The sequence below is a fragment of the Orbicella faveolata genome, unplaced genomic scaffold, assembly GCF_042242905.1.
Source record: "Orbicella faveolata isolate gen_17 unplaced genomic scaffold, um_ofav_v1 contig_26, whole genome shotgun sequence".
NCBI lineage: Eukaryota > Metazoa > Cnidaria > Anthozoa > Scleractinia > Merulinidae > Orbicella > Orbicella faveolata.
In genome coordinates, this window is record NW_028301554.1 from 828,018 (window position 1) to 845,610 (window position 17,593).

At 38.5% G+C, this 17,593-nt stretch overlaps 1 protein-coding gene across 1 annotated transcript; it reads left to right on the forward strand.

Annotated features, from left to right (window-relative positions):
- Positions 1-7,757: 7,757 nt before the first annotated feature.
- On the forward strand, positions 7,758-17,552 carry LOC110068873 (kinesin-like protein KIN-13). Its single transcript, XM_020776286.2, has 14 exons — positions 7,758-8,387; positions 9,057-9,177; positions 9,741-10,002; positions 10,133-10,230; positions 10,996-11,211; positions 12,106-12,193; positions 12,736-12,860; positions 13,136-13,241; positions 13,507-13,578; positions 13,691-13,800; positions 14,114-14,249; positions 14,780-15,558; positions 16,201-16,366; positions 17,081-17,552. The coding sequence occupies exons 1-14, from the start codon at positions 8,102-8,104 to the stop codon at positions 17,180-17,182; spliced, it is 2,667 nt and encodes an 888-aa protein (XP_020631945.2). The 5' UTR covers positions 7,758-8,101; the 3' UTR covers positions 17,183-17,552.
- Positions 17,553-17,593: the final 41 nt, after the last annotated feature.

Here is a 17,593-nt window from a genome sequence, read left to right on the forward strand (position 1 = left end):
CCAAAGGTATTTAGCTATAGACTGTATTTAGCTGAACCAGAGGAAGGCTGTCAGACACACTAAATGCTCTATTGCAAAGATTCTGTTATTAAAAACATACCAAAAATGGTTTTTAAGTTACCATTTACCATGCAGTTTTAAGATCTAAGAGGTGACCGAAAAAAATGTAACGGGCACCATAAAAGTTTTCAGAAAAGGTCACCAAGAAAAGAAAAAAAGAAGAAGAAATACGGCACACTTAGATAAATGCGCCACACTTAAGAAAATGCGGCATACTTGGAAAAATGCGCCATACTTAAAAAAATGCGACACACTTGGAAAAAAAGCCTCACTTAAAAAAAATGCGGCACACTTGGAAAAATGCGCCACACTTAAGAAAATGCGGCACGCTTGAAAAAATGCGCCACACTTAAAAAAAATGCGGCACAATTGCAAAAATGCGCCACACTTAAGAAAATCCGCCACATTTGGAAAAATGTGCCACACTTAAAAAAATACGCCACACTTGGAAAAATGCGCCACACTTAAGAAAATGCGACAAACTACGAAAAATGCACCACACTTTAGAAAATGCGGCACACTTGAAAAAATGCGCCACACTTAAGAAATTGCGGCACACTTGCAAAAATGCACTACACTTAAAAAAAGGCGGCACACTTGGAAAAACGCGCCACACTTAAAAAAATGCGGCACACTTGGAAAAATACGCCACACTTAAGAAAATTCGACACACTAGGAAAAATGCGCCACACTTAAGAAATGATGACACACTTCAAAAAATGCGCCACACTTAAGAAAATACGGCACACTTGGAAAAATGGCCACACTTAAGACAATAAGGCTAGGAAAATGCGCCACACTAAAGAAAATGCTGCGCACTTGAAAAAAAGGGGCCACACTTAAGAAAATGCGTTACACTTGGAAAAATGCGCCACATTTAAGGAAATGCGGCACACTTGGAGAAATGCGCCACCCTTAAGAATATATGATGCACTTGGAAAAATGCGCTACACTTAAAAAAGTGCGACACATTTGGAAAAATGCGCCACGGTTAAGAAAAAGCCGCACACTTGGAAAGATGCGCCACACTTAAGAAAAAGCGACAAACTTAGAAATATGCACCACAGTTAAGAAAATGCGGTACACTTAGGAAAATGCGGCACACTTGAAATAATTCTCCACACTTAGAAAATTGTGCCACATTTAAGAAAATGCGGCACACTTGGAAAAATGCACCACACTTAAGAAAATGCGGCACCCTTGGAAAAATGCACCACACTTAAAAAATTGCGGCACACTTGGAAAAATGCGCCACGCTTAAAAAATTGCGGCACACTTGAAAAAAAGCGCCACACTTCGCAGAATGCGCAACACTTAAGAAAACACGGCACATTTGAAAAAATGCGCCATACTTAAGAAAATGCGGCACACTTGGAAAAAAGCGCCACTCTTAAAAAAATGCGGTACACTTGGAAAAATGCGCCACGCTTAAAAAATTGCGGCACACTTGAAAAAAAGCGCCACACTTCGAAGAATGCGCAACACTTAAGAAAACACGGCACATTTGAAAAAATGCGCCACACTTAAGAAAATGCGGCACACTTGAAAAAAAGCGCCACTCTTAAAAAAATGCGGTACACTTGGAAAAATGCGCCACACTTAAAAAATTGCGGCACACTTGAAAAAAAGCGCCACACTTCGAAGAATGCGCAACACTTAAGAAAACACGGCACATTTGAAAAAATGCGCCATACTTAAGAAAATGCGGCACACTTGGAAAAAAGCGCCACTCTTAAAAAAATGCGGCACACCTGGAAAAATGCGCCACACTTAAGAAAATAAGGCACACTAGGAAAAATGCGCCACACTTAAGAAAATGCGGCACACTTGGAAAAATGCGCCACTCTTAAAAAAATGCGGCACACTAGCAAAAATGCGCCACAATTAAGAAAATGCGCCACACTTGGAAAAATGCGCCACACTTAAAAAATGCGACACATTTAAAAAAAAAGGCACACTTAGAAAAATTCACCACACTTAACAAAATGCGGCACACTTAAACAAATGCGCCACACTTAAGAAATTGTGGCACACTTGAAAAAATGCGCCACACTTGACAAAATGCAGCACACTCTAAAAAATGCACCACACTTAAGAAAATAAGGCACACCAGGAAAAATGCGCCACACTTAAGAAAATGCGACACACTTGGAAAAATGCGACACACTTGGAAAACTACGCCACACTTAAAAAAATGCGACACATTAAAAAAACAAAGGCACACTTACAAAAATGCACCACACTTAAGAAACACTTAAGAAAATGTGGCACACTTGGAGAAATGCGCCACACTTAAGAAAATGCGGCACACTTGGAAAAATGCGCCACACTTAAAAAGTGCGCCACATTTAAAAAAAATGCGGCACACTTGGAAAAATGCACCACTCTTAAGAAAATGCGGCACACTTGAAAAAATGCGCCACACAAGAGAAAATGCGCCAAACTTGGAAAAATGCGCCACACTTAAAAAAATACGGCACACTTGGAAAAATGCGTCACACTCAAGAAAATGCGGCACACTTGGAAAAATGCGCCACACTTAAGGAAATGCGGCACACTTGGAAAAATGCACCACAGTTAAAGAAATGCGCCACATTTAAAAAAATGCGGCACATTTGGAAAAATGCATCACTATTGAGAAAATGCGGCACACTTGAAAAAATGCGCCACACAAGAGAAAATGCGCCAAACTTGGAAAAATGCGCCACACTTAAAAGAATACGGCACACTTGGAAAAATGCGTCACACTCAAGAAAATGCGGCACACTTGGAAAAATGAGGCACACTTGGAAAAATGCGCCACACTTAAGGAAATGCGGCACACTTGGAAAAATGCACCACAGTTAAAGAAATGCGCCACATTTAAAAAAATGCGGCACACTTGGAAAAATGCATCACTATTGAGAAAATGCGGCACACTTGAAAAAATGCGCCACATTTAAAAAAATGTTGCACACTTGTAAAATGCACCACACTTTGAAAAATGCACCACACTTAAGAAAATTCGGCACACTTGGAAATATGCGCCACACTTAACAAAATGCGGCACACTTGGAAAAATGCGCCACACTTAAAAAGTGCGCCACATTTAAAAAAAATGCGGCACACTTGGAAAAATGCACCACAGTTAAAGAAATGCGCCACATTTAAAAAAATGCGGCACACTTGGAAAAATGCACCACTCTTGAGAAATTGCGGCACACTTGGAAAAATGCCCCACAGTTAAATAAATGCGGCACACGTAGAAAAATGCACCACACTTAAAAAAATGCGGAATATTTGAAAAGATGCACCACACTTAAGAAAATGCGGCACGCTTGAAAAAATGCGCCACACTTAAGAAAATGCTGCACACTTGGAAAAATGCGCCACACTTAAAAAGTGCGCCACATTTAAAAAAAATGCGGCACACTTGGAAAAATACACCACTCTTAAGAACATGCGACACACTTGAAAAAATGCGCCACACAAGAGAAAATGCGCCAAACTTGGAAAAATGCGCCACACTTAAAAAAATACGGCACACTTGGAAAAATGCGTCACACTCAAGAAAATGCGGCACACTTGGAAAAATGCGCCACACTTAAGGAAATGCGGCACACTTGGAAAAATGCACCACAGTTAAAGAAATGCGCCACATTTAAAAAAATGCGGCACACTTGGAAAAATGCATCACTATTGAGAAAATGCGGCACACTTGAAAAAATGCGCCACATTTAAAAAAATGTGGCACACTTGGAAAATGCACCACACTTTGAAAAATGCGCCACACTTAAGAAAATTCGGCACACTTGGAAATATGCGCCACACTTAAGAAAATGCGGCACACTTGGAGAAATGCGCCACACTTAAGAAAATGCGGTACACTTGGAAAAATGCACCACACTTAAAAAAATGCGCCACATTTCAAAAAATGCGGCACACTTGGAAAAATGCACCACTCTTAAGAAAATGCGGCACACTTGTAAAAATGCGCCACACTTAAGAAAATGCGGCACACTTGAAAAAATGCGCCATACTTGAGAAAATGTGCCACACTTAAAAAATGCGTTCTACTTTTATGAATGCAGCACACTTGGAAAAATGCATTACGCTTGGATAAATGCGGTACACTTGGAAAAATGCAGCACACTTAGAAAAGTGCGGTCCACTTGGATAAATACAGCACGCTTGAAAAATGCGGTACACTTGGAAAAATGCGCACACTTGAAAACAAGCGCCACACTTGGAAAAATGCCCCACACTTGGTTGATTAATTTGCTATAAATCAAGTGTTTAAAACACTTGGTGTTCCATTGGCTCTGGTATCTTTATATTGCTTACTAGGTAATTTTTAGCGCTTAAAAAGAATGAAGGCATGACTAGTTAGGAATTTTACGGAAGCTTAAAGTGTATACCCATTATTAAAAAGCATTTTCACATAAAACCTAGTTCAAACAGAAGAAAGGAGGATTGTACGAAAAAAAAAAATTGAGTTCAAAGGAAAAAGAAAACAAGAATAAAAGCGAAGTCCCCTGACTGGCGTCGAGCGTATATAGCTACTCTAAGGATTTCCGTTCTTCTAACCATAGTAACTCGCCGCAATCTGTGCAATAGCTCTGCACAACTTCGTAAGATCAAGAGTTCAAGAGAAGTAATTCGTCATGTCCTTCACAGCGCTGGAGATCATCATTGAAAGGTTCTTATTTTGACGTGTCATTAGATTGCTAACGGGTTTTTTTCAACGCTCTCCGTGATGAAACGTTAACAAACACCTCTACAATATAAATAACAGTATACGTTACTTGTTCTTATAATTACCTTGTCGGGTAGACTCAAAATCCATCTTGACGGAGAAAAGATCTTGATTTTTGTGTTTGCAAATTTTGCGTCGTTGCAGTTCCATAACAACTCCAGACAGAAGCGCGGCAACAAATGGAATGCTTGATACTTTTTCATACCCAATGGCGAGGGAAAAGGAAAATTTATACCAGTTGAAACATTGAACGTGCATGTTAAACAACGAACGTAAAGCAGCAATGTGATTTGCAATGTAAATATATAAATTTTTTCCAAACACGCGTGTGGTTCTCAAAGAGATCATTTGATTGGTTTGTGTCTTCACTGTATTTAGTTCGCAACACCTTATTACAATTCAGTCCTGGGAGAGTGCCATTCCTTTGATCTTATATATGGTGGATGGTCAAACTAAAAAGGACGCGCAGAAAGACATTGGTGACGGAGTTGGGAAATTCATTTATCCCTACTTTGTTGTCAAAAATTGTGGACTACAAAACATTTTTATCCTCTGTTTAATACCTAGTTGAGGTCACCATGGTACGTTAGTTTACAAAGCTATAACGAAAACATGCAACTGTACAAACTACATTTTGTGCTCTTTAATCTATCAGTCAATTAATCAATCAATCAATCAACTAGTTATTAAATTAAGTAAGTAAGAACTTTATTTAAGGGTCAATGTATTTAGCCCACGTGGGCTAATTGGGGACACTGTATTAGCTCTACCTAAACATTTTCATTAATAGTATTATGAGATTCTCTTACAAAAAAAATTGAAATATTATCAAACAATGAAAGGAAATAAAAGAGTTTATGCTGTCCTAAGAAACGCCTTAAGTATAATATTATATTAATTACTTATTGTTAATTAGATAACCCGTGTAATCAGTGTGTCAATCAATCAATCAATCAATCAACCAACCAACCAATCAATCAATCAATCAATCAATCAATCAACCAGTCAATCAATCAATCAATCAATCAGCAATGTTCATTACGTTCTGCTGAATGTAACCTTAGCTCAGCTGAATTCACATTTAAACAAACTAGAGTGTATTGTCTTAGCGATACCAGTATTCATCAACAAAGTTTCATATGTAGTGTACAATGGGTTTCGGTTGTTTTTGCCAGCGGACTTCACTGGTTCTCTTCTTTGCCTCGGTTTTCTTTGGTGGGTTCAGGATAACGTCACAACCTTCTTTTGCCTTATCCTTGACGCAAGCCACGTACTTTGTCACTTGATCGGATAATTAAGCAAGTGGCGAGGATCCCTGGGCGAGAACCTAAAGAACATGAACAGTGAATTTAGCTTGAAAATTAAAACTAATAACACCGCCGCCTCTTCTGCTAAGATTCCCCTCTATTCAAACACCCCGGGCCTTGGATTTCGTTTGCCTCACAAGGCTTGATACATAGGTTTGCAGTGAGTGTTTTTGTTGTATAAATGAGCTCCACAGATCTTCATACTACATTGAAATTACGCCCTGCGACCCATCTCCGTACCCCACCACTCTTTCCCTATTTTCTCCGTTTTGATACATAGAGTTTCTCCCGAGCATGAAACCACAAAAAATATAACCCCCCCTCCCTCCCTTCTCGCTTCGAGTCGTTGATTGTACTTTTAGTAAAGAGTTGTGAATTGCTGGGCCATTTTTTTTTAACTCTCGCGGGCTACAAATGAATGGAAGGGGTTCAAGTGTAATGCTCACTTGGTAAAAAAGTGGAAATTTGTTGCTGTCAGTATAGACTTAGAGCTATTTTCTCACCTCCTTCTTGGCAAGGTCTGTATCGTCCCACGCGTATTTATTAAAGTACTCCAGGGCCGTGTCTATTGTGAAACCAAAATAGCGCAAACCAGTGTCCACGATCAATCAAAGAGCTCGCCATACCTACATTAAGAAGAGTGGAGATAACTACAAGGAAAACAGTCATTTCTGGAACAAAATAAGAGATAACTGCGACCACAATTACGTTCTTCAAGGAGCTCAGTCACAGTAATTTCAGTTATTTTGGCCACGTTCGAAATTGCCTTTAAACTGGAGGAAACTTCAAAGTAGTAGTTGACTAAGACAGAAAAACACTAGAGGGATAATAATAAACCATAAAGAAACAACGACGGTTAAGGATGGAGAAGACTGATTGACACGGATTACAAACGACGAACTTGAAAAATTTAGGCTAAACTTTTCAGGATGCGCAAAACGTGACGTAGGACCCACAAATATTTCATGTATTGTTTCATACTTTTTTATATTCATGTTTTAACTTTTGCTTTCTTGACTTGATAATCGAAGCAGCGCCAAAACATCGTTGGTTATCAGAGTTTTCCATAGAGTTTTAGAGTGTTTAATTTGTTTAAACATCTTTTATTGTTTAATTTCTTGTTAAAATTGTCTTCATCTTATGAAAATTAAACCACGCAGAAAAAGGGTCAGTGAAAACTTCACGGGAAATATCTTGACCACTTGACGAGAACGACGTTTAACGGTATTCACCAGTCGTGCTAAACAAGTTCCATATCTTTTCTTTCTGTGCGGAAAGTTCTGAGTATAGGCGGAGAAATTAATTAAATTCACTACTCTAGCCCTTAAGCACAACAAAAGACACTCGTATGAGTACCCTTTTGAACATTAAATTTGGTTTTCTAAACAAGCTTAGGGCATAACATCCCACTACGGAATACGGATTCCAAGTCTTTGATCGGCAACAACAACAACAAAAATATTATTGCAACTGACAAAAAACATCCTTACCTTTTGTAATCAGCTTTACGAGCGACAAGTATCTCCCACCTCAAGGTCCTTGTTTCCTCATGTTTTCATCTAAGAAAATACAGTTCTTTAAAAAAAAAAAAAAAAAAAAAAAACACACCCGATCAAAGGCTGTTCTCTCACACTGTGACGTAAACAAGAGGCGAGAAGCGCGCGTGCTTTTGTGCGCGAGAGAAGGTAACCTCATAGAGATCTGGGTTCGAAACTCCCTTTAAGAAGCGCCAACGGTGCTTGGTGGTCAGTAACGTTATGATGAAAACAACATGGTGGACTGTAAACAGGTGCGCGGGAAAAACTTTGTTTACCTGGAAACGGACGAATATTGGCTGCAAAAATGTGATTTTTTTCTAAAGGACAAGTACTTCAGTCTTGGTTTGATAATCAAAAGTACGAAAATAGAAAGATCGGTAAATTTCCGTAGCTATGGTCGAGATCGACCGGGCAAGTCGACGGTGCAGAAGTGTGATTATTAAATAATTTTTTCAGACATTATGACAAGTAATTTGACTTTACACGACTGTCTTCAACAAGTCTCTTTGGAGAAGTACCATGAAAAGTTTTTACAGCGGGGGATTGTGGACGTTGGTGGCTTGCTGTCGCTTACCATGCAAGATTATCCCTCCTTGGGAATTTCATCAATGGCGGACCGGCAGAATCTGTTTTTATTGATTCAAACGATAAAAACAATGCAACCCCAATCCAGCGAGAGACAACTGCGCAGTGGGACGAACAAGGATGGCTTGTTACAGCTTGAGGGTTCAGCAGTGAAGGAAAAAGGTATTAACAGTTAATATATAAACTTAAAGTAATGGTCTAATATTATGTTGCCCGGTATAACTTACTGTATGTATGCACTTTAATTAGATCCATCCCCCTCCACTCCTATCCCCCCTTTGTCCTGTTTCCCCTCCTATTCCCTCCCTTCCCCTCCCATTTCCCCTTCCTTCCCATTCCCCATCCTCTCCTATCCCCCCTCCTCTCCCATTTCTTCACCTCCCATCCCTGTTGAGGAGAGTTTCCAGCATTTGCATTGACTACTATTGACTCATTTTGAAAAGGTTGCTCTCTGATGTCGCACAATGTTTTGGATTTTTCTTAGGGGGTTTGGAAGAAAACTATCATTTTTGGAATAGGATGTTAATATGAAATGGATTGGCTTGTCACCATGTTTTTATTGCGAGGTCCCAAAAATATCCATACCCACCCTGTGGAAAGTCATTAGAAATTCTGATGGGGTGAAGGTCTCAGGAATTTCCAGAAGGGCGAGGAGCTCACACCAAAATAACCTCCCTTTTTGTTTCATCAGCATTGTATTGTCATGATAGGAAACAAACAAATAACAGTAAAAAATTTCAGGGTAAATGATTGATTTAAAGTATAATATTTTACACTACTCAAGATTGGATAATTCCACAAATGTGTTCAACAAATGTTTTTTAATTTCAGACAAGAAGTCGGGTGCAAAGAGACCACTAGAAGCCACAGAAAACAGTCCAGTTGCTGTCAAGATAAAATCAAAAACACAAGAAAAGACCTCTGGAACTACAAAGTTGTCTTCTATCTCAAGGTATATATTTAACAGCTCTGAGGTCGATGTCAAAACTCCTTACAACATGTATCCTCATAGAAGAGTGACATATTCTTTAGGAAAGTAAATTACTGTATGGTGCAGTATGGACTTGGGCTCAGAAGCCCTAATCTTGACTTGCTGCTTGCAAAGACTATACACTGTAGGTAGAATTGTGGGCAGGGGGTACGGGTGTGGGGTAGAAGGAGGTAATGTCCAGAGCTCTTCTTCCCAACCAATCTACTTCCTGTCCAGTCTCCAGCCCTATTCTGTACAGACAACCTGTGAAGAATTTTCTATCCCTGATGCCCCTTATTAAGGGTGGCAAATATTGTACTTGCATGTAGACAATAAGTAATAAGTAAGTCTTGCAAACTTTTGATCCCATCTTGAAATGTTTGAATCCTTTGAGATGACGCACAAAGTCTCATTTTTTGTGTGTTTCGTAAGTTTCTGTCTAGAGGTCAGCACTCTTGGATTCTCAAACAATAATCTCGACATCTCAGCAAGTCTCACATTTTACTGTTTGTCTACTTTCTCTTCATTTGATCCTGTTTTTTTAGATCAGAAGAATCTATAAACACAGCAGGATTTTACAACTATGGAGTTCCTAGCAACAAGCCCAAACAGTCAACACCAATCAAAAGACACCATTCGACATCAGAGCTTGGTCCATCGCGTATTCAAGTGTGTGTCCGCAAACGACCTCTGAGCCAGGCTGAACTGAATGCTGATGAGGAAGATGTGGTCACAGTTACTTCAAGTACTACAATTGAACTTAAAGTTCCAAAACTTGCTGTGGACTTGACAAAATACACTCAAAAGGTTTAATTATTTTTACACTCCAGCAGTGTCTTTATTTGTCATGTTGCTCATGATAACAGTTGAAAATTTTGAATGTTTTTAGTTATTTAATATACAATGTAGTAACCATTGTTATTGCTGTTTGTTTAAGTATCAGTTTGTGTTTGATGAAGCTTTTGATGAAGCTTGTAACAACAGGGATGTTTATGAGAGAACTGCTCGACCACTCATCAAGACAGTATTCAACAGGTGAATATTCAGTTTGAAACTCTATTAATTCAAGAATTGATACTTAAGAGAGTAAATCAATTTAGCACTTAATGACGGTAGCCAAGGGAAACATTGAGGGTCTTGGGGAAACAAAACTCACTGTTTCCTGTGGAGCCAGTCATTAAGTGTTTTGTAAGTTACACGTGTAACTCTCAAATCAAAAATGGAACAAACTACAAAAATATTATTTGCTTGAGGCCTGGTGGCACAAATTTGCCACATTTTCAAGAGGTACAACCTGATCACGTGCGAATTGAAAGTTCAAGTTGTTGTTTCCCTAGGGAGTTAGTGTTTATTTAGAGTTTTGACCCATGACATGAGACATGTTCTCCTCCAATCGGGAAATGTGTTTGAGTTGGGAGGTACAGTATAACTGCAATATCTTTTTAATTTTCTCAGCTCGAATAAAACAAACTAAGACTTCTTTTGTACTATGACAGTAGAGGAAAAGGTAGACAACACTTCTCTTGAAAAATCACTCTCAACTGAAGATATATTGAGTAAATAAAAATGGAGAGCTTTGACAGTTTGGCCATCAAACTTCAGCCTAGTCTGGTTGCAGACCTTCTGTTTTCTCTTAAGGTCATTAAGAGGACAAGAAAAAATAAAAACTGCCTAGGAATGAAGAAGTATGAATGCAAGGGAGTAGGGTGTGGGTAAAGAGACAAAAAAAGTGGCTGTGAACTAGGAGTACATGTAAATTCAGGTGGTTGTTTTAATTTTAAAATAATTATTTTTTCTCAGGGGTAAGGCAACATGTTTTGCTTATGGTTGCACTGGAAGTGGTAAGACTTTCACAATGCTTGGTAATGAAGAGGTACAAGGAATCTACATACTCGCTGCCAGTGAAATATTTACCATCTTACATAATGGAACACATGGTGAAGGGCTTGGTCTGTGGATCAGTTTTTACGAGATTTACTGTGGACAGCTGTTTGACCTTTTAAATGGGAGAGCAAGGTGCAATATCTCATTTTAAACGATATGCAACCTTTGTACCTAGAGTCTTTGATCCCCTCAACGGGCAGTTCAGAAATGAGTGACCCTGGACAGTTCTTGGTGGAGGTTAAGAAATATCGGACTTCCACTTGAATTATACCTCTAGCTAGCTGACAAACATGTGGCTCAATCTGCTCATTTCCACTGAAAAAACAATGATCAAAATCAAGCTAGTAACTCTTGAGAGTCACTTGTTTGTCAGGCCTGCTTAGTAAGGAATGAAGACTCGAGTAATGATTAACTTAGAATAAATTCAAATTTAAATCGTTGCCAGTTTTGATTTAATATTTGATTGAATTTAAAATAAGCTGGTATTTATTTATAAAATAATAAGACTACAATCTCAAGTCCACACCACCAGTAGTAAGCTAATGGCTTTTGTCCTTTTCTTGCCTGTTGGGCACATGAAGGTTTTTGGGAGAATGTCAAGGGAAATTCAAATTAGAAAGTACTGTTAGACAAGGGTTCCATTAAGGACCAGACACCAGGCAAATTAACCGGTTGTGAAGCTGGGTTTGCCCGCCTGGTTTGATTATCTTGAGGAAAGTGTTTCTTGCAAAGATGTTCAGTTCAAAAAGTTTTGCCCACCTGTGAAAACCGGTTGCCCTCCTGCTAAAAACATTAATAAAAAAACAATGTTGTTAGAGATGAAATTCTCAGTATTAGATGTTCAAATATTTAAAATAAGTCAATCATGCTAGTAAGAAAATTTGGGGGTAGGGGGCTGGTTAGAATAAATTTTTGACTAGTACATCATAGTTTAATAGCTTGCCCAAACAGCAAGTCCTAAAATTTGTTCTCATCTACACCCTGTCTTTTCTTTAAATTTTTAAGAGCTTTGTCCTTTTGATATAGGTTATTTGCCAGGGAGGATGGTAACCACCAAGTCTGTATTGCTGGGTTAACTGAACAGCGTGTACACAATGTAGAAGAACTGATGGAGGTATATGTACCTGCATGTAGAGTAGATTTTCACCACTTGAAAGATGCTGAGTGAAATATGCCAATCTGGTTGCTTTCAGTTGTTTTCGTTGATCCAAGAGTTAGCTTTATTTCTCAAAATCAAAATTTGTATTTGTGAGTTGGAACTGTCACTTTTAATGTTGACTGCATCAAAGATGCCAGCCTGAAACAATTGAAGTCTTAGAGATTGCCTCTTCTCAGCCTCTAAAAACGCAGTCAAAAATGAGTTCTGCTGATAATTTCAACTAAATTAAATTAATGTAAATGTGTCAGATATCCTGCAAAATGCCCCAAAGTCAGTGAAAATAAGTGTGACATATGTGTTGTATTTTCAACATTATTCTTCCTCTCTGGGAGATTTCCTGACCCATACAGGAGACTGTGAGATTTGGTCTGGCCTGGATTATCCAGAAGGGTTGGCATAGATAATGCACAAGCGCTGAGTAAAAGTTCTTTATCATGACTTCTGTTTTAACTTGTTCCAAATGTACAGTATGACATATTTCACTCATTTGTATACAGGTTATAGAATACGGTGGAGGTGTAAGGAGCACTGGTGCTACAGGAGTTAATGCTGACTCGTCACGATCGCATGCAATTCTACAACTGGAAGTGAAGATGGTAAATACTGGAGATCATTTCGGAAGGTAATATTGACTGTTTGGCAATATTTTCAATGTCACAACTCATTACTTACTTGTAAATGATGTGGTTGTAAGCAGATTTCTAGAGTAACTGTAATTATATCATTCAGTGCATCAGCTTGTGAGAACATATACGGCAGGAACCTTCAAGTCAATTCTCAATTTTATGGACTTATAACTTAAAATGAAGTGCTCCTTCAAGATAAGTGTCCTAAGTAACTGTTTATGCTTCAATGTATGATTAGTTATCTTCTTAATTTACTTCCATTTATGGACAGATTTTCTTTCATTGACTTGGCTGGATGTGAGCGTGCAGCAGATGTCACTGACACAGACAAGCAGACCCGTGTGGAAGGAGCTGAAATCAATCAGAGTCTGTTAGCAGTATGTAGCACTCAGCTCAATGACTAATTTCTATCTGTATTTAATAAACAAGAACTTGGCTTTTTATGATCTGAAGGATTTTCATAACAGAGACCAAAATGGCAATTTAATGCTCATGGTACATTTGATAGCAAAGATATAAGTGAAGTTTTGAAAATCACATTCTGTGTTTATAAAGTGGTTGGCCCTCCAAAGGTGATTCTATTAGATTCTTAAATCTATAGCCTTGTTAATATTTAATATCATGGAACTTTTTCATCTTTAGTTAAAGGAATGTATTCGAGCTCTTGACTTGGATTCAAGACACACCCCATTTCGACAGAGCAAACTTACACAGGTATGCAAATACAAAAGTTAAGGTGATTCCATGGTTTTTAAATTCAACAGAACTTAAATTGTAATAAACATGGTTTGTTTTCTACATGTTAAATCTACATTGTATTTGTCAGGTTCTGAAAGATTCATTTGTTGGAAACTGTCAAACATGTATGATTGCCAATATTTCACCCAACAAATCCTGCAGCGAAAACACCCTCAACACTCTACGATATGCTGACAGGTGAGCCAGCTGTTTCAAAAGTATTTTAAAATACTGTCTCTTGACTTTTAATTTTGTTCTTGAACCAATAAAAAATGGAGGTAAAAGTGTTTTTATAAGTACCAGGCAAAAATTATTTTAAGAAACAGAAGAAATGTTTAGGTTCAGAGTTAGGCCAACATGGAACAATATTATAGCTTGCAGCATTTGTAGTTACAAGTGATATAACTTGCATTAAAATGACACAAATTATACACCACCAGGTATTTATGGGCGAAAATAAATAAAGTTTTATGTGAAAAGTCAGCCAACCAGATCTTTACAATTATTCTAGGGTGAAAGAGTTAAAAAAGGATGCTCCTGTAACACCCACCCCTCGACCACTGACTGTCCCTACAACCATTACTGAGACAGACAGGTTACAATCTGTTAGTAACAAGACTAGTGGATTACCCAGATTGGAAATACAGGTAATTCATGATCAACCACTGTCAGTAATATTATTGTGTCTGGTTTATCATCATTATGATTATTAACTGTTCAATGCTGTTATTTAGGCTATATTTTAATACCCCTTGGTACAGCTGTATATTTAAATCTCAGTTCTTAAACCATATATATATACATGTCTAATTATTTTGATATTGCCTTCATGAATAATACAATTATTACCACTCGTACAAGGCGATAAGACTGATGTTAGAATTCCACAATTGCTGCTGCCATTTATTCTCTTACCGTTGCATGTACTTCTGTCAATAAGAAAATTAAACATGTCCTTGGTTGTTGAATGTTCCTTTATAAAAAATCCCTGCTCTATCAAATGGCAGTTAATACTTAGAAAATTTATAACCACCACCCCTCCCCTCCCTGCACAAAAATGATACATCTGCATGGAGACTAAGTCAAGATCACTAAACATTTTCCCTGCCCCTTTTGTGACAATTAAGTTTATAGAAGTTATTCTAAACTGTGTGTAATGTATATATTTGTTTTTCAGCCTGTAAAAGCTGGTACTACCTTGGGTCAACTGAGAAGCTCACCAAGAAAGCTGAAAGCTGTAGACGGTGAACCTAATGAAGCCTCAAGACCTAAGACATCATTTAAAACTACATCATCTTCCCCTTTAAGTAAAGATTCTATAGCAAAAAGCCACATAGGGAAAGCCTCTGGATTTGTAAATGCTTCTAGTAATACTAGTAGCACTATGAATGCCAAGAAAAGACTAGCAGTACCCCCTCAGGTGCGAAGGCCACACACTTCACCAGAAGTGGTCTCAGTAAAAAATTGTGGAGCAGCAAATGGAACACCAGGCAGGTTGAGGAAACCAAATTCAAAACATAAGGCTGGGAATGCCTCACAGATGAATTCAAACTTTTTAACTGAAAGTGTGCCTGAAGAAAAACCCAAAGTTGTTGTTCAGGAAGATAATGATCACCAAAGCACAGCTGAGGTGTTGGTTGTAACAAGACCTAGAGCAGGCACTGATGATATACTATCACAAGAAGCTTGGACAGTTTCTGCTCTTAGACAGGGTGATGGACAGCTTGGAAATATTGGCAGATCATCATCTTCTGACAAGAAATCAAAGGAACCTTCCCCGCCATCAAAAAACAATCGCTATGGTGATGGAATCAAAACAAGACTAGCAAAGCTGTTTAATAAAGGAAATGCATGCATGGAAGAACCTAAAGTTATTGAGCCTCAGAGAAATCAGAATGTGAATCATGTTCCTCATTATTTGTCGCTGACAACGAGTGGAAATTACAGGCCAGCTAGGTATTTGCAAATGTTGAGGAATCTATTCAGTGCTTATTATAGTATGGTCCTGCTTATATCCAGTTGTTGGTCATTTATCAGAGTTTGTTAGAATGGGATTGGGATATTGTCACTCAGTAATGTATTGACTTACCAAGAGGGCTGGGTAGTGATATAACGTTGGTGTGGACTGTGTGCAATACATTCTGTGCAGAATGAACCAGGTACATGTACCTCAGATTTCTTACAGTTTAAAAAAATTTAGACAACATTAATGTGTTCTTGATCAATTATGAATAAATTAATTAATCAAACAATTAATTAGTTGAATGATTGAATAATTAATTAAGCTCAGAAACTAACCTAGCCTGTGAACAGGCTCTCTAGACAAGGAGGTGGCGAAGAGAAAGCGGAAAGAAAGAGAACCCCCACCTCCTTCCCCCCTCGGCCATTTCACTCTCAGCCAGTTCCTTCTTGGCCCTTCCAGCCAAGGTCAGACCCTTCCAGCCGGAGCCTGTTCACAGGCTGAAACCAACCAAGTATGATTAGACAACATCAGTTCCTCAATTAACCAAAGCTAGGATGTAAAAATAAAATGACTATCACAAAGTTTTGACCATAACATTGCTGCTGATTGAACATTTTTAATCTGCCTGCTTTCAGAGATCGTATTCATCTACCAACTGCTGAGTCAGTGGAAAGTGATGGGTCGTATTTAAGTCTTGATCAAGAACAGTTTGTGGCTTCTCATCACACACAACTTGCCATGGTAACAGGATTATGTCATGAAGAGATGATGCTTTTAAAACAAATCAACAATGGACAGAAGGTAAGATGGTAGTGCATATTGGTTAGGGCACAGCTCTTGTAATCTGAGAGGTGCTGTGGCCTAATTATGGTTAATGTACTGGACTCCAGATTGAGCAGTTTTGGGTTTGAGCCCTGGCTGGAATCATTGTGTTGTGTTCTTGGGCAAGACACTTAACTCTCACAGTGCCTCTCTTTACCCAGCTGTATAAATGGGAAGCAGTGAATTGAATGTTGAGGGGTAACCCTGCAATGGAGTAGCATCTCATCCAGGGGGGAGTAGAAATACTCCTAGTTGATTCATGCTGCAGAAACACTGGGATAAGCTCTGCCAGTACGGACCATTTGGCCAAATGCAGACTTCACTTTGTAATCTGGAGGTCTCAAGTTCAAGCTACGATGCTATCCTTCATGGTTCTAATTGATTGTTTCTTGTGTGAGCTGTTACACTGGACTGTGGAACAAGTATTGTAGGTTTGAGCTCCGATCAGGGTCTTTGTATTGTATTCCTGGGAGAGACACTATTCTCATGGTGCTTCTCTCCACCCAGGTGTATAAATGGGTACTAGCCACTTTGATGTTGCGCATTGCATTGAGAGAGGGATCAATTGAGAGACTAACATTCCATCCAGGGAGAAATACATTTCAACTTGTGCCTCTTGTATGCAAAAATGGGGTCTACATATTTTCACACATGCAAGAATCTAAAGTTAAGGTTATTATTTTACACCTGCAGGATTTTAAAGACTATATGACACAGCTTGATGATATTTTGACCAGGAAGGTGGCTTGTATAGAATCTCTACGAGAAAAGCTATCAAAATATACTGCTCAGTGACTGTTATCAAGGACACCAGTGTTAAAGACGAATGAAAAGTGGACAGGTCTTAATTAGCAGACTACAGTGGAATCCCAATTTTTTGAACCTCCAAGGGAAACAAAAATTGGTTTGAAAAATCGAAAAGTTTGAGCAATCGGGGGGTAAAATTACAGTGTTTGACTGAGGAGAGGGAATGACTTTTAGTTTGAGTTATCGGGAGGTTTGAAAAAATGAGGGTTTGAGAAATTGGGATTCCACTGTATGTGGTGTTTTTGTCTTTTTTTAAAATTCAATTTAAAATAGAATTTTATGTGAAAAACAGTATTTAATATTGAACTGAAATGCGTGACACGTACTTATTTGAAAATAAAATCCATGTTATCGTTAATGTCTTTAATGGTTTCTCTGTCAGTGCATTCCCAGTCTGCC

Bases quoted from the DNA above. Each gene is read 5' to 3' on its own strand.
- LOC110068873 (XM_020776286.2), top strand. From the start codon at position 8,102: ATGACAAGTAATTTGACTTTACACGACTGTCTTCAACAAGTCTCTTTG. The intron at 12,194-12,735 runs GTATATGTACCT...ATTTGTATACAG, and splicing joins ATGTAGAAGAACTGATGGAG to GTTATAGAATACGGTGGAGG. The intron at 15,559-16,200 runs GTATTTGCAAAT...GCCTGCTTTCAG, and splicing joins GGAAATTACAGGCCAGCTAG to AGATCGTATTCATCTACCAA.